We start from the raw sequence: 23,396 nt of genomic DNA on the forward strand, positions 1-23,396 counted from the left end.
CCCGCAAGATGCTGCCGCGGACCCGGCTCTGGCTCCTGTGGCGGCGACCCACGGGGGCGGGGGTCCCGGGGAAGAACCTTGGTCTCCGAAAGGTCGCCTCTGGCGTCTCTGCCCCCGGCAGCACCTCGCCCAGAGCCCTAAATATCTTCGATCGAGGCTTGAAGAGGAAACAGAAGAACTGGGCGGCCCGGCAGCCGGATCCTGTGAAGTTTGAGTACCTGAGGGAGGAGGTGAGTCCGCTAGCGGCGGGCGCCGGCGGCGCCGGGCCTCGGCTTTGCGTCCCGGGGCTCCGGCAGGGCCCCGATCGACCCCGTCTCGCCGGGTGACCTTGAGCAGCACCCCGCCCTTCTGGGCCTGTATTCTAATCACCGAAGGGCCGGCTCGGATGTTTGTAAGGGGCTCACTCACTCACTCATTCACTCACTCGGATGTTTGTAAGGTGCTCACTCACTCACTCATTCACTCATTTGTTCACTCGCTCTTTCAATCCCTCACTCACTCCATTCATTCATTCATCATTCATTCATTCATTCCCTCACTCACTCATTCCTCATTCATTCATTCATTCATTCATATTGCCTGAGTTACGGGTATGTCCAGGGCAAAGTAGACCCCTGCCCTCCTGAGATTTCATTCTTGTTGAAGGCAAGACAGACGGTGAACAAAACATGTGATGTCAGCTAAGGAAGTGAGGGGAGATAACGAAGTGGTATAGCGGCCGCGAGGGCCGACCTTGTGGGAGGCATTGGGATCCGCGCCGAGGCGGGAGGAAAGCCAACAGGCGAAGGAAAAGGAATGCAGAGCCCCAGGCGCCGGAAGGGCCTCGTGGAGGCCTCCAGGGAGGTCGGGGTAGGCCCTGTTGTAAGAGCCTGAAGGGGTAAGGGCTCTGGAGTCTCCTGTCTCAGCTCCCCATTTGTTCAATGTGGTGACCTCTGGCCACAGGTAGCTAGTGAGCACTTCAAAGGTGGCTGGTCCGATTGAGATGTGCTGTAAGCGTAAAAGGCACTGGATTTCAGTGACTTAGTATGAAAAAGGGATGTAAAATATTCCACTAGTAACTTTTTATATTGATTCCATGTTGAAATTATAGTATTGATATATTGGGTTAAATAAATATCTGAAAGTTAATTCCTCCTGTTTTCTTTTAATGAAAAGTGGCTACGGGAAACATTTAAATTGCACATGTGGCTCTTACTGTTTTTCTATTGTCCAGCACTGCTGTGGACGACTGTGAGGCTGTCGAATGGTTTTAAGCAGTGCAGTGATAGGATTTTTTGTTTTAGGGAGATCAACTTAAGATACATTAGGATCTCTGGTGCGCCTGCTGGTTTGAGAGACCGCCTCCTCTCAGCCCAGGGGGACAGGTAGTACCAGTCTCAGGCCTAAGTAATCGTTTCCTCAGGCTTGGAGCAAGTACGGAGTCAAGTGTAATAATGGGCTCTTTCAAGCCAATGCAACAAACACTTACTGAGCTCCTGCTTGGGCAGAGCTCTGTGCAGCGCTGGCTGGTTTGATCAGGTGACTGACTGTTCTCAGAGTTCATGGTGGCATGTACTTAGAAGATTTGCATTCCTAGCCAATCTTCTCCAAAAAAAGTTCCTGGGTTACAATTTGATTGAGGTTAATTAAATACTTTTTTACTTAAAAGTACTTCATCCTAATCTCTGTGGACAATATAGTGCCTGTTATGTTCCAATTGACTTTCATCCTTGTGCTCTTATAGCACATGGACTATAAAGGCTATATATACATATATGTAGCCTATATATATATATATATACATACATACATACATACATATACACAGAGAGAATGGAGACTGTGTAGAATATGTTTAGTCTCAATTTCCTTTAAATTAACTTCTGAAGTAATTTGCCTTAATTTGTTTCCTGGGATATTTTTATTTGTTATGTTTGTTTAGAATTTGGAAAGAAAGTTGCTGTGGTCACGTGGAAAAGGGGATAAAGGGAAGTACTTACAAACATGTTGAAGCGTAAATAACCTATGGATTGTCGAATGCTGGAAAAAGAGTGTTACTTCTCTGTTAAACCTACTCATCTTAACTTGTGTACATCACTATCTCTTAAAATCCTTCAGGTTGGAAGCCGGATTGCGGACCGTGTATATGACATAGCCAGGTAGGTGATGATAAATAGGTAACAGAACACAATCAACTTTGACTGGAGACTTGAGAGATTAAATGATGAGAGCTTGATATCTGGAATGACAGAATCTGGACGAATTTTTTTTTTACTGGGATTAGTGACTTTAATCCCTCTCTAAGTATTTTCTTTTCCACATCTGGAAGAGCAAGTGTTTTACATTGTTGCTTAAAGAAAGAATAAATGGAAGTACAATGCTTAGCTTCTCTCTGAGTCTGAATGACGGATCCACTTGATTTAGCGAAAGCTAATAATGGAAAAATAGCTCCAAAAATGGAGATAAAAAGAATTGACTGTGTGTGAATTTTTTATATTTACTAAACCTAGCTTTAAAAGTTTAACTAAAAATAACAACAGAATCTTTTACCACCTACGCAAAGGAGAGTCTACCTAGATTTGTTTCCCAATCAGGCTATAACAGATGTTGGCCATTTTACCTTAAGTATCCTTATGGCAATAAGTGTTCTATGATAATTATATAGAGGCAGATTTGAGAAAAGAACACTTTCTTCAAGTAATTATTAAAACTTTGATGGATTTATTGCTCTGTTAAGTATAATGAAAGTTTTACAGATTCTAATTTATAACTACATGGCGGGAACCACAGTTAAATAATGGCTTTGTGTAGAATTGCTCTATGATATTAGTAAATCACTTTTTGCACTTTTTGTATTTAAAAGACATCAATTAAATTAGACCAATATGAGATGAATTTATTACATTTGTCTATAAAAAAGGGAATTTTGTAAAACCATAAACTCTTTCAATCATAGTTTAGATATATTCTTGCTACTTAATAGTGTTGGGATGATTTAATTTTGTAAGATTAAAAAAAACTTCATTATTGCAAATAATTGCCCTCATTTCATGTTTCATTAGTTCCATTATTTTAAAGATCTAAAAATTAGCTAATTCTCTGTACTGTAGTCATTTATTTTCCTGGATTCTGACCATTTGTGATTTAATAAATGAAACAAATTTTCCAAATCAGTTTGAATTGTTCAATTTTTTAATGTCATACTATTGAATAAAACACGGTCTTTGGAGAGAACTGTGATTATGGTTAAAAGCATGTCTTAAACTAATAACTATTTGCTACTATTAGTTTAACTCTTTGGAATTAAATTATTTAAAATACTAGTCTAAATGTCCTTGTACTAATGTTCTGCTGTTAGAAAGAGTAGTTTGTGTTGTCAGCACTGATCTTGTGATGATTTTTAAAAACTAACCCCACAGATTATTAAATGTCTTATTTGCGTTATCTCTGAGGCTCACTTCATACTGTTTTAGTCAGTGATAATAACTCATAACTAACTTTTGCTTAGCATTTGTACTAGGCTAAATACTTTACATGCATTGTTTCTTAAAAATTTCACACCAACCCTGAGGGAGCCAATAACTTTTCCACTTTACTGTTGGGGAGACAGATACAGCAAGATTAAATCACTTGTTTCCGGTCACAGAGCCAGTAAATTGCAGGCCTAGAATTCTAACCCATGACTTTCTGATTGCAAAGCCTGTGTACTTCACAGTGCCACACCACCTGTGTTCATGGTTCTCTCTCGCCAGTGTCTCCACTTGTGTACTGGTGTTCTATATTTTTGACATATGATTTTAACTGAACTTGAAAAGGGACTCTTTTGGTTCCAATAGGAAAAATGTTATTAATGGGTAAAATTTTAAGTTTTCTTGTCATAAATTTTTCGTAAACCTATGGCCTACAATTAGATGTGTGTACTGATTTAGTATGCCATGGTATATTTAGAGAAGACAGCATAACATAGAGGATAATGGTTCTGGTTCAGGATTCACATGGACTGAATTCAAGTTCTGACTGCTCTTTTTAGTTGAGTGACCTTGGGTTGACTTCTTAAACTCTGAACACTTAGCATATTGCTGAACCTGGTAAGATTACAATAAAAGTGAGCTATTATTTAGTTGGTGTTTTGTTTTGTTTTTAGTTTAACATATGGTATTTCATGGTGTTTCACATGATGATATCTAAGTCAAATGCTGCCTCAACAAATTTGAGAAGTAGAAGTAATTAGTAAGTTCTTAATAGGTATGTGGAATATTATCAAGTTAATTTACATTAACTTCTTTTCATTCTTTATCTGGATATATTATTAAATTAAAATACACTCACTAAATCTGTTCTTTGAATCTATGTCATGGAGCGACCATATGGAAAGTGGATTGATTATGAGGTCCTATGAATGAATGGCTGGACCAGATAGACTTGCTCTGTCCGGTATGTTTTCTGGTACTTACAACTTGCAAGACAGAAAAGAGAGATGATAAAGCTTTTTGAAAGTTGCATTCACTTACAAATTTCTTAGTAAATTATAAGCAAAATTAGATCTTAATAATTATTTTATGGGCTGCATTATTACAGATAAAACATAACTTCTGTGTCTGTTTTTTAGAGATTTCCCCCTTGCTTTGGATGTCGGTTGTGGAAGAGGTTACATAGCACAAAATTTGAATAAGGTATATTTGATGGATAATTTAATTTACTTGAGAAATAAAATTGGCTGACTTTAAGGAAAGAATTTCCCGATCAGTTATATTTGAATTATATCGGAATTGATAAATTTTGTGTTTTTTTAAGTGGTTGAACTAATGGTTGTTTTGCATCCTTTCTTAAGTATTTTTCCTTAAGGTTGTTTTTCTTTACTTTGAATCTTTTATACAGTGTTCCTACTGATAGTTTCTTTAATCTATATAAGATATGTTGCTCTTTATTTCTATTTTGTTCAAATGTTTTTAATAATTCACAATAAAATCAGATTGACATCCATTTGGAAAATGTGATTAAGCTAATCTTTTAGCTAGGAAAAATATTAATTTCAGTGTGATAACTAGCCTTTAATGCTTATACCGTTTTATTTTACATTTTCTAATTCAACCCTAAAGACATTTACTTATTGTTTTAGCCCCTATATATGGGACAGTCTGATGGATACAAATTAAAGTGGGATTTTTATATAAAACCTACTTAGAAAAAACATACACTTGGGTCAGGGCGGAGGTAGGGGTGTGCATGAGGCTCCCAAAACACTTTTGTTCTTAGTAGTAAATGCCACAGAAATGGTACAGTTATTAAACTGCAACAGGAGTTAAGGGAAAGGAAAAATCAGTAGGGGTTCATGTGGTTAAAGACCTCTAGAGGGGTACAGAATCTGATCTGGGATTTGAAAGAAACTGAACTGATGTTTCATAGGGGTGGAAGTAAAGACATGGCAGGAGGAAAGGCACAGAGGTAGAATACTGTAGGGTATGAGACAGTGATGTTTAAGGAAGATTAATTTCAGGGTGGTATGCAGGAGGGACTGAAGAAGGGAGAGGATTTAGAAACAGACCATTTAGAGGGCTGTGTTGAGGGCAGTGTGACAGGAGAGATAAAGACCTGCCACCTATATGGAGACAGCAAGATACAAAGGAAGGGATGTGTGAGAGACCTGACTTTCACCCCTGGCACTGGTGTACTGGAGCTGGCTTGTGAGAGCCTACCGTGCACATCTCTTCCCAACTCTGCAGTTAGCTACATCATGTTGGTCGCATGAAATTGTCTACTGGAGTGATTACAGCATGGAAACTGGCAAACACTACAACTCGGCGCCTTTTTTGGAGTGCTTGTAGTTAAACATTCACCCGCACACTGGTTGCCCTCAGGTGGCCAGGTAGCTGTGGGCAGGAAAGCTCCTTAGGAAGGGGCTGTGGGTGAAGTTGAAAGGATTGGCGTTTCTAGCAGAGGAGGGAACGGGAGGAGAAAGCAGTGACGTTTCTACAGTGCTGTGCTTCAGAGGTCAAGTGAAGCAGGACTAAGGGCAGACAGGCTGTAGCTGGTGGTGAGGTGGTTAGTGAAATAGTTTTCGTAGGGAAGGGAAAGTGGAAATCGAGGAGAAAGACATTCTTAAGGAGTGGAGCTGTGGATGACAAACGCAACAAGTAGAAGGTGAGTAAAAGATCTGTCAAGATTGCGAGGCATCTGCTGTAGTAAGGTGAGGGAAGAGACATAGAAGACAGAGACTGAAGGAAGATTGGTGTAGACGGTGATGGAAGGAGCTGCAGCCTGGAGAAAAGAGAACATAATGGAAGGAGTTAATCCGGGCAAGATATATGGTGTCTTTCCTCTTTGAAGGAAGGGAGTGTAATTGCACCAGGGGAATGGCACACAAACCACTTATTACACCCCACTCACCCCCGTGCACCTCCTCCCCCACCCCCAGTATCTGTGTTTAAGTCTTTCTTTACTCTTTGTAAGCTCTGAATGAACTAAAAGGCCAGAAAACCAATGCAAGTCTTTTGTGGCACAAGAGGGGATTAGCTCACGGCATATGCTTTGGAAAAGTTAATACACATGCCTTTACCCAGTGGAGTAAATTAAGGATGTTGATTACTACACTTGTGTTCTCTATTTCTTTAAGTATAGCTAAATATAATAAGCATAATGTTGGCCGCATATACTTAAGTCTTTGTAACTTACTATGTAATATTAAAGGTATTTGCACCACACAGAGCAGAAAAGTAATCTGTAACTATCACAACCTCCTTTAGAAATGTCCAATTTGTTTTGTTTTATTGCTACTGGATTTCTGTTTGTTTTTATAACATTGGATCAGCTTTAATATTTTATTGCAGGAAACTGTTGGAAAGTTTTTCCAGGCAGACATAGCAGAAAATGCTCTGGTAGGTAGCTTTTTAACACGATTGGTTTTTCATCTCCTGGTTTGATTTTTAGTTCTTTATTTTTTATTTCTTTTAAGATGAAAACAACTTTTTTTCTGATTATAAATAATAACGCATGAAGAAGAATTTAATAATACAAGAACTATAAAGGAAAAAAGAAAAATCACCCCTAGTCCCACCACTCAGAGGCATCCACCGGTGACATTTTGGTCCCCACCTTCGTAGATATTTAACTATCCCCAACATACAGTTTTATACAAACGGTATTATGCTAACATAACATGTGTTTCACAGGCTATCATCTTTGATATCAGTGAATCACACACACACACCGTCTTTTTAAATAGCTGTATATTCCAATATATGAATATTCCATGGTTTATTTAGCTAAATTTGTACTGAAGGGACGGTTAGTTCTATTTCTAGTTTCTCAATAACCAACACTGTAATGAACCTCATCATATAAAGTGACCTTGTGTGTTTTATTTATTTTCTCCCTGGGAATAAATTCCTAATAATGGAATTTATGGATTGCAGACGGACCTTAGAAAGATTGAATAATCATATTAAATGAAACTACTTTTTTCTCTTTGGCAACATTGGACCAGTTGTTTTGTCTTTGTCAGTCTGATAGGCAGAAAGTAGAATCTGGTCATTATTTTTACTTGTATTTCTTTGATGACTAGTACAGTCAAATCACTGTTGATGATTTTTGGCTACTGATATTTGGCTATTGATATTTTTTAATTTTTGAATTTATAATGGTGTGATGTTTCTGTATCTTGTCCTTTATCTACTTTACCCTTGGCATGTCTTTCTCCTAAGTGGTTTTTATTCTAGCTTAATTTTTAGGGATATTAATCTTTCATTATATAAGTTGTAAATATTTTCCCAAGTGTGTTTACATTATTTATTGCTTTTTTAGAAGTTTTTGATTAGTTTATCATCAAATATATCAATCTTTTTCTTTATAGTTTGTGCCTTTTGAGTCATGTTTACTTACGTATTTTCATCAGAGTATAAAAATGTTCACCAGTATTTTCATCTAGTACTTTTATGGCGTCAGTTATTCCACTTAAACTTTTAGGTTTCTGAGATTTAATATGAAATAGGTGTCCTGTTTATGTTTTGCCAACCAGCTAGCCAATTTTTTGGCTGGTCTTAAGTTTAATTTAAGAATAATGTTTTGAGTGCCTTCTTTGTGGCTCCTTTTTTTTTTTTTTTTTCTGGAAGGGATAGAAACTGCCAAGAAATATAACATTACATTTAACAAACAGTGATTGTGTTAATAATTGAGATTTTTATAAATGTGTTTTTGAACTTCTATTTTTTAACCATTAGAAAAATACCTTAGAAACGGAAATTCCTACTGTCACTGTTTTAGCTGATGAAGAATTCCTTCCTTTCAGAGAAAATACATTTGACCTGGTGGTTAGCAGTTTAAGGTTGGTAATACATTTGTACTTTTAAAAAATAGATGTTATAAATAAAATAGATAATGAAGTAAATTCTTAATGTCCTTGTTTTAAGTCACAAAACAGTTTTTCTTGGTTTAGAAACTGTAAGATTTCTCTGGTAAAGGATTGTGGATATCTGTTCCCTAGTGGAGATAATATGATCTAGTGCCTTAACTCCCCCACCCCACCCCCAGCTTTCCTCAATTTGCTAAAGCTTATCTGTGATAGAAGGGTTTTCCTCCCCAATGTAACTTAGCATTCTGGAATTGATATTGATGGGGGCAGGAGTTTGGAAGAGTATGCTGATTACAATATTCAAGTGTTAGAACATCTTTATAAACTCATTCTGGTAAATAAGGAAAAGCTAGCGTTTCCTTCTAATTATTTTTCTACACAGAAATATAGCCCTCAGGGTTACTTTTCTCCCTTTGGTCTTTCTTCCATGCCTTTCCACACTTATTACACAAACATATATTGTAAATATTTATTGAATAGATTTTAATATGCAAGGCAGTGCGCTAGATGCTTTGGGGAATACAAAAATGAATTCAGATGGGGATCCTGTCCTCAAAGAACTTAGTGTCTAACAGAGAAAATAAAATATTCTATGTGGTACCTTATTTCTCCTGCCTCAGTATTATAGTCATACTTTCTTTCAAAGATTCCACATGCTCACTACAACCCTTTTGAGAGCTGTTTTTAAAACAGGTGAGCAAGCATCACAGTTGGCCCATGACTTTGTCAGTGTTAGCACTGAAAGACCTGTGTCCCAGAAACCTCCTCAGTCCCTGGCAAACTGGGAGAGTTGGTCACCTTTGCTGTTTTCTTCAGTGAGTTTGTAGCTTCCCTGCTTGTTGAGGTGTGCTGAGCAAATTTAGGAAAGTATTCAGATTCTGTCGCGGAACAAACTTTGAAAAGTGTTCAGAATCTATCATGAAATGAAAGGCACTAGAGCCCTGGTCTAAGGGAAAGAACCCTGGGTAGCGAGTCAGAACCCAGGTTTTAACTTTGGCTTGCTTGCTGTTTGCAAAAGTAACTAATCCTGTTGCTTTCAGTTCCCTGCAAGTGTCACAGAGCTTATAACATGACCTCTTTAATTTTTAAAGTATCTAATTATTAGAAAATAGTATGAAAGAAAAATGTAGAGCCTAACACAGTATGGTGTGAAATGGGTATTCAGTGCTTCACAAGAGGGTGCCAGCTCCACTAAGAAAGAGTGGCTGCACTCTGTAGACTCTGACTCTTGCCGTCACCTGTCGCTACACACTGGGAGAGGGAGGGCCAAAGGCAATGCAAGAGGTTTCTTCATCGAAGTTTGCAATATATAGAGCTCTGGATTTGTCTGGATTTTTCTTTTATGATCTCAAAAAACATGGAGTGTTATTTATCAGAAAACTCAGCTAAGTTTTTGATGATTAATACTACTTACCTTGGGGAAATTATAGGTCTTCTGATGAATTTTTTTTTTTTAATTTTTTTAGGAAAGTAGGACTTAGACTACTATATGTCTGTAGCATGATTGTTTGATTTAATTGATGAACTTCTTTGAACATGTTATCAGGTGCTTATTTTTACTACTTCAAATATGTTCTCAGAATAGCACTGTTTAGAAGAGATGCTGGGTAGGAACGACTTTTAGTTTATTTTCCCCAATTTTATTGAATGATTCTTGATATATAACATATGTAAGTTTAAGGTATACAATGTGGTGATCTTGCAAAATGATTATCATAGTAAGTTTAGTTAATATCTCCATCCCTTCACATTGTTAAGAATTTTGTGTGTGTGGTGATAGCATACAAGATCTACTCCCTTAAAAACCTTCAAGTATATCATACAGTCTTGTTAATTATAGTCACCACGCTGTGCATTAGTTCCCCAAGTCTTGTTCGTCTTATACCTGAGACTTTGTACCCTTTGACCAACACCTCCTCGTTTCCCTCAACCTCCTGCCCCTGATAAGCCACATTCTATTGTGTCTGTGTACTTGGCTTTTTTTAGATTCTGGATGTAAGTGAGAACATGCAGTCTTTCTTTCTTTGTCTGACTTATTTCACTTGGTATAATGCCCTCAAGGCCCATCCATACTGTCCCAAAAGGCAGGGTTTCTCTCCTTCATATTGCTGAGTAATATTATAGTGTGTGTGTGTGTGTGTGTGTATCACATCCTTATCTATTCCTCCATTGACGGACACTTAGGTTGTTTCCACATCTTGACTATTGTGATTAATGCTGCACTGAACATGGGGGTGCAGGCATCTTTTTGAAATAAAAAGTGTTTTCATTTCCTTCGGATATATACCCAGAAGTGGGATTGCAGGATCATATGGTAGTTCAATTTTTAATTTTTTTGAGGAATCTCCATACTGTTTCTTTGGTGGCTGTACCAGTTTACATTCCCACCTGCAGTGTACAAGGGTTCCCTTTACTCCACAATTTTGCCAGCATTTGCTGTCCCTTGTTTTTTTGATAGTAGCCGTACTCCTAGGTATAAGGTGATGGCAACTCAGATGGTTTGCGTTTCCCTAGTGATCAGTGATGTCGAGCATCTTTTCATGTGCCTATTGGCCACTTGTATGTCTTATTTGGAAAAATTTACTTTTACTTTATTTAGCGAAGAATAATTGCACAGTTATGCATAGCAGCAAAGTGAACACCTATCACATTTTCTAGTGTGACCGAAGGAAAGTTTTCCCCTGGGAATATGTTCTTAAATTATATAAAATCAATCAGTGAATTTTGATATGCAGTTTCAACTTAAAATTAACACCCTTTTTTGTGGTTTATCATTGTACTAGTGATACTTATACTAATTAATTATATGAATTAAGCTGGAACAAATATGTTTTCATATTTTAGTTTGCATTGGGTGAATGACCTTCCTGGAGCCCTTGAACAGGTAAGACATTTAATTTTGATTCTAATAGCCCGTGTTATTTTATTTATTATTAGAAACTTATATTTCTGTTTTCACATGGAAACTTATAGATGTTTTCCATTTTATACTTATGATAATTGGAAATTGAAGCAAATCTAGTAAGTATTTATGATGTTCTGTGGGCTGGCTGTGCTTGGTGCCCTTTGACATATTAAGTACACCGGGTGATTTCCCCCTCCCTGGCAATTCAAAAAATCTAGTTATGGAGATGTTTATTTATGAAAACTTTAGTAACTTGTACAAGATAATATTGATATTAGAAGACTTTTTCTGAGTGGGTTTTTCCCCTCCTTAATTGCCTATCACTTTTTTGCGAGTAGGAATTTGTCTATATTTATATTTTCCTCGTGCCTCATACTTCACGAGTTCTGGGTAGATGTTGGTTGGTTGATATTTATCAGTGAACAGATGAGTGCTAAGTAAAAAGGGGCGACCACTCTGGCTTGGATCTGCCAAGAAAGCTTCAAGAGGAAGGAATTACTTGAATAGGGCCTTAGAGGGAAGGTGAGGTTTGGAGTGGGAAAGCATTCCAGAAAGGCAGAATCAGGATAGGTACAAGGTCTAAGAGCCCCTGGACCAGGAAAGGACAAAGTCCCAAGCCCACAGCCTGTTCGGAGACTCAGCCCAGCGCTTGGAGATGAGATATATAGGGGGCGGATTTAGGAGGACTTGGGTGACAGATTAAGGAATTTGGAGTTTATTCTTTATGCAGTTCAGAGTCACTGGAGAATTTTGAAGAGGACAGTGACATGATTAACAAGCTGGATGGCAGGATAATAACTGCCATATCTTAAGCACATACTCCAATCCCTGTGCTCTTTTATATGTGTTAAATAACTGCAAGATGTCTTCCTTTTGTTGATCAGAAAACTGATGCCGGATGTTTAGTGGCTGGTTAGATCTCAAGATCAAAGACAGGGAGGAGTCAGAGCTCACCTTAAAGTTTTGAGTCTGGGTGCCTGGGAGAATTATTAGTAAAATTACTAATTAGACAGTCTTGGAGCTTGCTGGTCAGGAGTGGCCTCAGCCGGGATGCCTGGTTTACCCTGCTCCTCATGTCCCTCATCCTTCACCGGGCTGGCTCTTTCACAACAGGGTGGCCACACGGGGCTCCAGGAGAAGCGTGCAAGGCCATTTGAGACTCTGGCTTGCCACTGACACACTGTCACTTGCCCTCTATTCCTTTCCAAAACAAGTCACAAGGCCAGCCCAGATTCAAGAAGCGGGGAAGTAGACTCCGTCTCTTGATGGGAGTTGTTACAGAGTGGCGTTTCACAGGGCACAGGCACAGAGGGAACTGTGACTTTTGCAGTCTACCACACTATACTTTTTTTCCTTTCATTATTTTTCTGAATATAAGAATAAGTTGTGTCTATTATTAAAAAATTTGAAAACATGTAACATTTTATAGATGCTAATACTATCAATGCATGTATTGTCTATCTTTACAACAATATTATACTGCAATGCTTTTCTGACAATTGTTGCCTTAGGTGTTATTTATTAATTTATCTGATTATTTGACAAAATAAGAATGTAATAATAAAATATTGATTTAGACACTATATGTTCTTTTACCAGTTTTATATGTAAAATTTTGAAAAGTTTTGTTGTCTTGTATTTATTACAGATTCATTATGTTTTAAAACCAGATGGAGTTTTTATTGGCGCAATGTTTGGAGGCGACACACTCTACGAACTTCGGTGTTCGTTACAGTTAGCAGAAACGGAAAGGGAAGGAGGATTTTCTCCACACATTTCTCCTTTCACTGCTGTCAATGACCTAGGACATCTGCTCGGGAGAGCTGGCTTTAATACACTGACTGTGGTAACTATCAAGAGAATCGAGTAGCCCATTCATTACACAGTTCAGAAATAACTTCTCATTTTAAAAACAGACAACTGTAGGTATTGATGGTATTCTGGGAATGTTTTGGAACTTTCTCTCTCTTTTGTTTTTACTAGTCTTCATCCAAGGATATTTTGTTTGTTTGTTTGTTTGTTTGTTTTTCAATAGAGAGAGAGAAAGAAACATCAGTTTCCTTCAGATCGTGCCCCAACTAGGGATTGAACCTGCAGCCTAGGAGTGTGCCCTGAATGGAAACTGAACCCACAATAAACTCCTTTATCAAGCTTCATAAAGAATGGGCATCATTGCCTGGGTGGTGTTGCTCAGTGGGTGAGCATTCACCCATGAACCTGGAGGTCATGGTTCAATTCCCAGTCAGGGCACATGCCTGGGTTTCGGGCTCAGTCCCCCAATAGGGGGCATGCAGGAGGCAGCAGATCAATGACTCGCTCATCATTGATTTTTCTCTCTCTCCTTCCCTATCCTTTCCTCTCTCTGAAATCAGTTAAAAAAAAAAAAAAAGGGCATTATTGCTCAAAGTTTATTTGAGAAATAAACTGTGGCAGCAGTGTGCCCGTGCAATATTGCTACATTCCCAGAAATAGAATGAAAACATCTTGGGAGATGAGCCTGTTTGGCTTAATTCTGGGTGCCACATTTTAAGAGAGGTTGATATTGAGTATGTACAGAGAAATGTTTGAGGACATGTGAGGACCTATTAATTTTGTCTAAAAGACTAACCCCTCCCCCTAAAAAAATTATGGTGTTGGGGAGGAAAAATTTCTCCTCTATTCTAGGTTCTTCTGGTTGGTCTAAGAATTAAATTGACATGAGATTAACAGGAGAAAATAAAATTTAATTTCCTACATACAGGAGCACCACAAGAGTATGAGTCCCACAGACAGGCAATTGGGGCTTATATGCCATTCTGAACTAAAGAGAAGGAGTAGGATTCTGGGACTTCAACGGGGAGGAGGGCAGTTTACCTGGAGATGGCAAAACAAATGCTTGGTAAACAAATGTTTGCTATGCCATGTGGAGATAGTGGGACACAGAAAGGTCTTTGGGCCCGGCCGGGCATGGCTCAGCTGTTGAGCTTCAACCTAGGATCCGGGAGATCAGGGTTTGATTCCTGGTCAGGGCACATGCCCGGGTTGTGGGCTCGATCAATGACTCTCTCATCATTGATGTTTCTCTCTCCCTCTCCCTCTCCTTTCCTCTCTCTGAAATCAATAGATATATTTAAAAAGAAAAAAAAGAAAGGTCTTTGGTCTTTAAGTCCTGCTGAATTCTCCTTATCACACGTAGCCCAAATTCTTTGTAGATATCTCTGATGATAGTGTTCTTCCTGAACCAGGCCCTTTATCAAAATTCTTTTAGGCAGTTAAGGTAAAAGGCTCTTGTGGAGCCATTGGTTTTTAAAAAATAATCATCCTAAAGTAATCTTCGTGCCAAGGAAACATATTTTGGGGTGAAATCCTGCTCCCCTACAGTGTCCTGGCAGAGTTTTTAGATTTGAAGAAGAGGGTAATAGTTGGCAGAGTACAGAATAGACTTATTCTGTATTTCCCCAGAGGAAGAACTAGATCCAGTTAATGGAGTTTTAGGAAGAGTTCTCTTAAAATGGCAAATATTTATTCTGCAATTTTAAATAATCATAAATCAAGCATAAGCCAGGTGACATCTGTGAAGAATATTGTAAAGAAGAGTCCTGCTTATTATGACAGATTGGTCTGGGTAATCTCTGTGGCCTTCTTTTGAATCTGAATTTTTGTGTGATGAATGTCAAATGAATATTTCTTTTTCTTTTTAAATAGGACACTGATGAAATTCAAGTTAACTATCCGGGAATGTTTGAATTGATGGAAGATTTACAAGGTAAGGCACTTAAAGCATTTTCAGACTCCATTTGAGGGTCATATTTTGAGAGCCCATACTATGGCATGCACTGGGGCTAAGCACTAGGGATACATTGGTAAGAAAGCAGGCTATCTTTATGGAACTTATAATATGAAATGGATGAGGCAGACATCAGGCACCTGCCACAAAGATAAATATTAAATTGAAGTTGTGGTAAGTGCTGTGAAGTAGAGGTACAAAGTGATGTGATTGCCTATAAAAGGATGGCAGGACTTTCTTGAATGGTGCATTTGAGAACTGTAGAACACATCAGTGACTTTCTTTAGCAACAGTTGGCAGCTCAGGTACAGGCACAAGAAAGCAGGTAGTTGGGGTTAGTGTAGGATTGGGGTTTGTCAAGGGGATGTGTCCTGGTCTGAGAAAGTCAACAAAGTCTTGTCTGAAGAAGTGGTGATTATGCTTTAAAAATTGAAGATGAATTAATGAGGTGAAGAAGGGAGAGAAGTGAGTCCCAGGCCAGGAGAAGAGCATGTGCAAAGGCCCTGTTGCAAGAAAAAGCATGGCAAGAATGGAAAGAAGGGCATTTTGGCTAGAATACAGGTAATAATAAGAAGAGTTAAGTGATTAAATTGGTGGGTAAATGAGTGACAGAGACCAGGCAGTAAGGTCTTAGAGACCTTGTTAAGATGGTTTGTCTTTGTTAAAACACCTTGTGAGTAAGGGGGTTCAGGTATCAGATTTATATTTTGAAAATAATGGATTGGCAGATAAAGTAGTAGGGAGAGCTGCTGTGGTAAAACTCTGTGAGAAATGAATGGTAGTTTGGACTAAGGTGGTGGCAGTGGAGATAGAGAGAAGTGAGTGGATTCTAGAGATTTTTGGGAGGTAAATTTGACAGTTCTTACTGGTGAATTACCTGTGGTCTGATGAAGGACAGTGACATTTCAGACATAACTGCTGAGTTTTTTAGCTCACATTAACAGATAGATGGTACCCTTCTTTCTGAAAACAACAGAAGATCAAGTTTGGGCAGGGACAGCTCTTTCGTTCACATTTGTATACGTTGGCTTTGAAGTGGTTTTGAAATACCTAAGAGGAGATGTCAAGTAGGTGGTTGGGTATGTGGGTTAAAAAATTGTGACTCATTTGTGACTAGGTGGTATTTGAAGCAATTGCCAAGGGTGAGAGCATAAGTGAGAAGAGAAAGTGGTCTGATACTGAGCCTTTAGGAATCCAGCATATAGTGACCATGTAAAAGGATGAGCCTACAAAGAGACTGAGAAAGAACATCTAGCAAGGTGCTAAGGAGAAAAACAGGAAAGTGTAGTATTGTCTCAACCAAAGGAAAGTTCAAAACAAAGAGAACCTAAATAGTTTAGAACAAAAGGAGCCCTCAGAAGCATCAGATGCTTTTGAGAAGTGAAGTACAGACTGAAAACAAAGTCCATTAGATTTAGGAACAAAAAGGTTATGGTGACCATGGTGAGACCTCTTTTGTTGGAGTGACAGGAGTAGAAGTAATGTTAGGCTGAGAACTGAGTGGAAGGTGGGGACAGCAAATATCTACTGACAGCAAATATCTCTCAAGAAGTTTGTGAAAAAGAAGTAGGAGATGGAAAGGTTACAGGCATCAGAGGGAAGAAAAGAATAGGACATGGGGTGAGATTTTTTCATTTTGTTTTGTCTTAAGGTTTGAATATGTGTAACTGCTGATTGGAAAAATGTAAGTGCTTCCATAGAAGTGACTCTAGAAGAGAGAGAAGGGATAATTGGTGTTTCCGGTACCTGAGAAGGTGGAGGGGATGCAATGCAAAGGCTGATGGACGACTGACCTTGGATGGGGGTGAGGGGCCGACATAAAAGGGAGGAGGGATAGTTCCAAAGGACATAGGCATTTATGGTTTTTTGTTTGTTTTTTCCAGAGGGAAAGGGGGTGAGGGGGTTGTAAAGGGTAAAGGGGGTCAAATATATGGTGATGGAAGAACACCTGACTCTGGGTGAGCATGTAATGCAATATACAGATATGATGCATCACAAAATTGTATACCCAAAAACCATATAACTCTATCAACCAATGTCATCCCAATAAGTTTAATTAAAAAATATATAGCCCGGCTGGGTGTGGCTCAGCGGTTGAGCGTCGACCTAGGATCCAGGCAATCAGGGTTTGATTCCCGGTCAGGGCACATGCCCGGGTTGCAGGCTCGATCCTCAGTCGGGGGTGTGCAGGAAGCAGCTGATCAATGACTCTCATCATTGATGTTTCTATCTCTCTCTCTCTCCCTCTCCTTTCCTCTCTCTGAAATCAGTAAAGATACATTTAAAATATATATATATATATATATATATATATGTGTGTGTGTGTGTGTGTATATATATATATAGAGAGAGAGAGAGAGAGAGAGAGAGAGAGAGACAGTAAAAAAAAAATCAGCTGAGAGTCGTATGGGAGCTCCCTTGTAGGTCACTGTCTTTCTCTTGATGCTTTTAAGATTCTTTGTCTTTAACCTTTGCCGTTTTAATTAGGATGTGTCTTGGCGTGGGCTTCTTTGGGTTCATCTTTTTTGGGACTCTCTGAACAGGTTTGTCTTTTTCCTTCACCAAATTAGGGACATTTTCAGTCATTATTTCTTCAAATAGGTTCTGGATCCCTTGCTCTCTTTCTTCTTCTGGTACCTCTATCATATGGAAGTTGTTACTCTTGATGTTGTCCCAGTGGTCCCTTAGACTTCCCTCAATTTTTAAAAATTATTTCATTATGATTTTTTAACTTTTTTTTGCTGCTCAGGTTGGGTATGTTCTGCTATCTTGTCCTCTAATTAGCTGATTCGATCCTCTGCTTCATTTAACCTCCTGTTGATTCCTTCTAGTGTATTCTTCATTTCAGATATTGTATTCTTCATTTCTGACTGGCTCTTTTTATAATTTCTAAGTCCTTTTTTATGCTTATCATCTCTTTAAGTTTTCACTGAGATCATCCATTCTTCCCCTAAGTTTCTTGAGCATCCTTATGCTTTACAGACCAAGGAAGCGGCCTGTGTGAAGGTACAGAGATGTAAGAGGATACACAGTTCCCTAATTAAGGAACTGTACAATATTGCTTGAACATGTAGAATGGGGAAATGATGGAAAGTGATGCAGGAGTCACCAGAGGCTTATAGATGTTCTCAGGTGGCCTGGTAGTGTCTTGGAAGACTTGCACAGAAGAGAGACAATCAGATTAGTGTGTTAGAGGGCTCACCCTCCAGTGTTGTTTATGAGCATATGTATGAGGAAGGTAAGACTAGAGCTAGCACAGTTAGCATCTCTTGTTCTGCATGAGGAAACTGAGGTGCAGAAAGAAGTAACTTGCTCGTGGTGATGTATTTAGTAAGTGGAAGAGCCAGGATTTAAACCCAGTGTAGCAGCCTGACTCAGATCCTGAAATCTTGACCACTCTCCTGATGAAAGGTCAGAGGCAGATGAGATGGGAAGAAGTGGTCAGGGGATGAATGGAGGAAGGGAGAAGCTTCGGAGACTTCCAGGTGTGTGGCTTTGCAGACTGGAAGATGGTGCTACCTTCAAATTGGTTTTGGGTATTTTACACTGCATTGTACTTTTTTCTTGATGGTTGCGGTGTTTCTTATTTAAGCTGCCATTATTATTAATTCACAGAAAAAAGTCGAGAATGTTGACCTAATTTTACAAACAAGTTGTGTATCAGCGATGAATGCACGAAAAGTTTTGGAGGCTTTCACAGTAGTTTTAAGGTAAGTTCAGCTTTTTTTCTTTTTAAGACAATACTCAGTATTGTTCCTAGTAAAACCAGAATAAATTCGATTTTTTATAAACAGTTGAACTTAACCTTAAAAACACTGTGAGAGTCTTAAACAGTTACCTCCTTTCCTACTTTTCTGTTAGGCCAAAGCCCAGAGCTGGTCGGAAGTTCCCAAATCTGTTTCCCAGGTGGTCTTCAGTAAACAGCCATCAGTATGTGTTATGAAATGTTATCACTCCCTTTTGTAGATCACAAAACTGAGTTTACTAGAGGTTAAATGACTTTGCTCCAGGTTACGGAAGGCTCACAGCTGGGATTATGATCCCAAAGTCTCGACTCGTGGCAACCCATCACAGTGCTCCTGCGAGGAGGAGGGCAGTTCAGGATGGCTGTGCACTTCCCTTGGGCGGGGAGGGTGGGCTGCCCAGCAGCAGAGTTACTGCCTGTGCTGCATGGTAGTGCTCGTCAATTTCCATATCAGAAAGAGCATTGTGCCTAGTCATCTTAATTAGTATATCTTAATCACAGTTCTTCAGAAGGCATTGCATAGAAATAAATTATTTACTTTTAAAAAATTAAGCCTGTTTTTCACTGGTGCTGCCTATTATCTAATGGGTAAGTCGGTCATGGCAATGGGGAGTTAGTGGAGATGAAAGCACCATAGCCATCGTCAGCAACAGCCTCCCCCAGTGAGTCCCAGTTTTCCTCTGGTCTCTTGATATAGTTGATTCTCACTATGTAGGAGAATGTTTTTAAATTAGATTATCTAATGGGCCCACAATGTTACCATCAGAAGCCTTTGAGACCCTCTAGTCTGACTACTTAAAGACCCAGAGCAGTTGCTCTGGGATCATGTAGCTGCTTCATGACGGCACGACTAAGACCCTCCTTTCCTTCCTGGTGGCGAATCCTCCAGTGTGTGTCTGTTCTTCATGAATTGTGCCTGTTACACTCCCAGCCTGTGGGGCACTGCTCTTGGTGTTACGGATTCTTTATCTTAGGGAATACTAGGAGCCTCTTCGGACTGGGGAGAAGAAATAGTTTACTAATTACAGCTAATTTGTTGATTGTTTTCAGTAAGGCCACTGAAGACTTGGGAGATTATTATTTTTAAACTAATACAGAGCATTGATATTGAGAAATTTATTGGTTTCTTTTGTGAAAGTAGAAAAAGAAAACCAAGAAACTGATTTCCGGTCATGTAATATAGAGAATATACATAGAAAGGAGTTTTACTTTTGAAAGACTTTTAATTTTGAGAACTACTTTAAAATGTAGCCTTTCAGAGTAATTTTGTTTAGGTATATGCATAGAGAAAAATTAAATATAGCTTTTAGCTATCAAAGTAAAAGAAAGAAATCTAAAAATAAATTTTAAAACATTAAGGAAAGTACCCCTGAAAAGAATGCACCTAATTTTTTTCCTAGTGTGGGATTAGTTAAGTATTGTAAAACCTAAAAACATATTGGCTTTGGTGTTCTATGATGAGTCTCAGAGCCCTTTTCCAAGTTTCATGACCATATTACATTTGTGGCTTAGGAATAAGGCATTGGAAGTGTCCTCCTTTGAAGAGCAGCTAAAAGGGGCATAAGATGTGGCATCCTTCGAAAGGCACTTATCAACTCCCGATGACTCACCTGGAGGGCACTCACTTTGCTTTTGCCCTACTGGCTCACTTTATTTTTTTTACTACAATTTTTTTTTAAATCTTCACCTGAGAATGTTTATTGATTTTAGAGAGAAGAGAAAAATATCAATTGGTTTCCTCCTATAAGCGCCCCAACCAGGGATTGAACCCGAAACCTAGGTATATGCCCTGACGGGAATCGAACCTACAGCCTTTTGGGATATGGGACAATGCTCCAACCCACTGAGCCACCCAGCAGGGCCCAGCTAGCTCACTTTAGACCGTGGCTGGCAAGTAAAGTGTGTTCTGGGGCTGGCCTCCTGAAATTTGACTCTGCACTTGTCTTCATACTCAGAAGCTTCAGGTAGTTTTGCCGTAGAGTCACTAAGAAGCCTCGCTACATTCTGAGAGCAAAATGAGATTTAGGTTATTTTACAGGACTATTCGAGAATGGTATACTGTTGGACGAGATAAGGTTGAATCTGCGGCAGTGACTGGGCTGCCCAGGGCATTTGCTGTATTATCTCAAACTGCCTGTAGTGTGTTTTTAGGTATGGGTGAGAGCAACTGTGCTTGGAATAGAAAAGCTCTCCTGCACCGGGACACGATGCTGGCAGCTGCTGCCGTGTATGGAGGTAAGGGCGCCGACCACTCCGCTGCCTGTCACTGAGGACCTGCGCCCTGTCGTTTATCCCTTAAAGTTGCCGGTGCTGTTTCCCTTCCTGTCAAGGCACCATCAGATTTCTTGTCCTTCCTTCAAAACTCAGATCCTGTATCCCCATATCCCTTTCCAAACAGGCCTTACTCTCCGTACCGTCAGCTTCTCAGGTGTCGAGGATTTTTCATGTGAAGCATTTTCAGAATCCCTGAATGTCCTCATATCCATTTCTCTTTGGAGGACATGACTTTTGTTGAGCAGATTATTTTTCCTACCGGCGTTTTTTCAGACTTTAACTAGTGTTTGTCTTTATAGAAATGTACAGAAATGAGGATGGTTCGATACCTGCCACATACCAGATCTATTACATGATAGGATGGAAATACCATGATTCACAGGTAACAGTGGGACATATCCCTTTTCTTAGTGGGTTTATGTTTCTTTTTGCTTTTTAATGTTTATTTACATTGGGTGGGGGGTGTTTTTTAATATAAGATAGTATTAAGGGGGTTAATTAGGCCTACGTATTTATCTATTTCTAATGTCTTTTATCTATCATTTTCAGGCAAGACCAGCTGAAAGAGGTTCTGCAACTGTCTCATTTGGAGAGCTGGGAAAAATAAACAATCTTATGTCACAGGGGAAAAAATCACAATAAATATTTTATTCAGTGTTAATGTGGTCCAGACTTTTCATTAGAGATGGGTAACTTTCACATCTAAAATTATTACATTTTAAAGCAAGAAGCAATATATCAGCTCTTCACTAACAGACTTCTCAAATAATTAGAATAACCTAATACTATATTTAGTAACCATTTGTTTCACATGGTTTCTGTTTTTATATAGATACTATTATCTATATAAAGTTATATAATCTATAGCTATCACTATATAAAATTATATAGATAATATATAATTTTTTATATACCTATATAAAAAAAACCTACACATTATCTAGTGATTTGAGTGCCTTATTTGCAGACTTAGCCTGAAAGCAAGAAGATAGTTCTCTGAAAAATCCACAAATATGTTCACAAAAATTGCTGACTTGGAAAAACATTACACAGGCTGACATTTGTACCTCTCTCTCCTTCTGATCTTCTATTGTAAGAGGACCACAGCAATGGAAATGAGGGGAGGGACAAGTTGGTAGATTCTCTAGAGTTCTGGCTCATTTAGGATAAAAACAGACTCTATAATGACTATTGTAAGATACTTAAGCCAAAATTATTTGTCACACCGTTGTCTTTGTCTTGAAGAGAACAGAAATTTGTGTACTCTCCAGAGCTGTTATGTCGTAGTTTTTTACTTCAGAAGAGTGTGTACCTTTATTAGATCCTTCCTCACTTTTTTTAAAGCATCAGAATTCTAATCTTATCTCTTTTTGGCCTCCAGGATCTGGACGGGACCCACAGGGCCCCACTTAGGATAATAAAGAAGGCAAGATCACACACACAAGTGTCTGCACAGAGATGAAAAGTGCTATTTGTTGTTTGCATTTCCTTTGTCATCTCAGGCCTTTGGCACTGTTTTCTAATCCAAGTTCACTAGTAGTGGTCAGAGTTACTTGGAAGCATTTAAGTGCAGACAGCTTAGTGCAGGGGAAGAAGGAGACCCTAAGAAGTAAGTGGGGAGGAAGCTGGGAAGCACACAAGAGTGAGTGCCGAGTTTGTTTCCACCGGCCAGTGCTGAGCAACTTGCTGTCCTTTTCATTCAGCCGGGCATGGCCCCAGCCTCTTCTTCAGCCTTAGTAGGTTATTTTACAGTGTTCGCTTCTCTCCCCTCTGCCTTCCCTCCCTCCACCGTACAAGCACCAAGCTCTTCCTGGGCAGGGGTTGTGTCTTATCGTGCGTATAGCATAATACTCATAGACATTCCATTCCATTTGAATTGAATGAAGTTCTGTGAAGACATACACTTTGGAAGACTAAGTTACAGTTAAAAAGCCAAAGTTTTGTAAGAGAAAAAGAAATTACTATTCTTGCTCTCTTCGGTTAGGAAATTCATCAATATTAGAAGTTGGGATACTCTAGGCAGCATTTTTGTTTTTGTTTTTAACACTTTAGGGGTGCAGGTGGTAGGCAGAAACTAGGAGGGAGACTTGTACTTTTAATTTTTTTGTCTTTCTATAAATAGTGATGTTTTTACTAAGGTTATTAACTTTTGTTTATTCCATGCTAACGGTGAATATGTGGATGGTGGGGTGGTGCTGGGGAGGAGTCTACACTGGGCTATCTCAAAAATGAGCTCCATTGGTTTAAAAAATTACAGGAAAGCCCTAGCCAGATAGGTCAGTTGGTTAGAGTGTTGTTCCAGTATGCAAAGGTTGTGGGTTCAATCTCCAGTCGGGGCGCATACAAAAATCAAACAATGAATGCAAAAATAATTGGAACA

The 23,396-nt window shown here is 39.0% G+C and overlaps 1 protein-coding gene across 3 annotated transcripts; it reads left to right on the forward strand.

The window, feature by feature from the left end:
- Window positions 1-6: 6 nt before the first annotated feature.
- Window positions 7-21,790, forward strand: NDUFAF5 (NADH:ubiquinone oxidoreductase complex assembly factor 5). Of its 3 annotated transcripts, XM_016212004.2 has the most exons (11): window positions 7-230; window positions 2,098-2,138; window positions 4,589-4,652; window positions 6,807-6,854; window positions 8,196-8,299; window positions 11,171-11,210; window positions 12,880-13,077; window positions 14,916-14,976; window positions 20,894-20,977; window positions 21,316-21,398; window positions 21,566-21,784. In XM_016212004.2, exons 1-11 carry the CDS (start codon window positions 9-11, stop codon window positions 21,656-21,658), a joined length of 1,038 nt encoding a protein of 345 aa, XP_016067490.2. In that variant the 5' UTR covers window positions 7-8; the 3' UTR covers window positions 21,659-21,784. The 3 variants fall into 3 exon arrangements, with proteins under 3 accessions (XP_016067490.2, XP_087675003.1, XP_087675002.1); XM_087818877.1 differs by lacking the exons at window positions 7-230; window positions 2,098-2,138 and adding an exon at window positions 4,400-4,413 and having other exon boundaries at window positions 21,566-21,788; XM_087818876.1 differs by lacking the exons at window positions 7-230; window positions 2,098-2,138; window positions 4,589-4,652 and having other exon boundaries at window positions 4,712-6,854; window positions 8,264-8,299; window positions 12,902-13,077; window positions 21,566-21,790.
- Window positions 21,791-23,396: the final 1,606 nt, after the last annotated feature.

The sequence above is a fragment of the Miniopterus natalensis genome, chromosome 7 (assembly GCF_054644295.1).
Source record: "Miniopterus natalensis isolate mMinNat1 chromosome 7, mMinNat1.hap1, whole genome shotgun sequence".
Lineage (NCBI taxonomy): Eukaryota > Metazoa > Chordata > Mammalia > Chiroptera > Miniopteridae > Miniopterus > Miniopterus natalensis.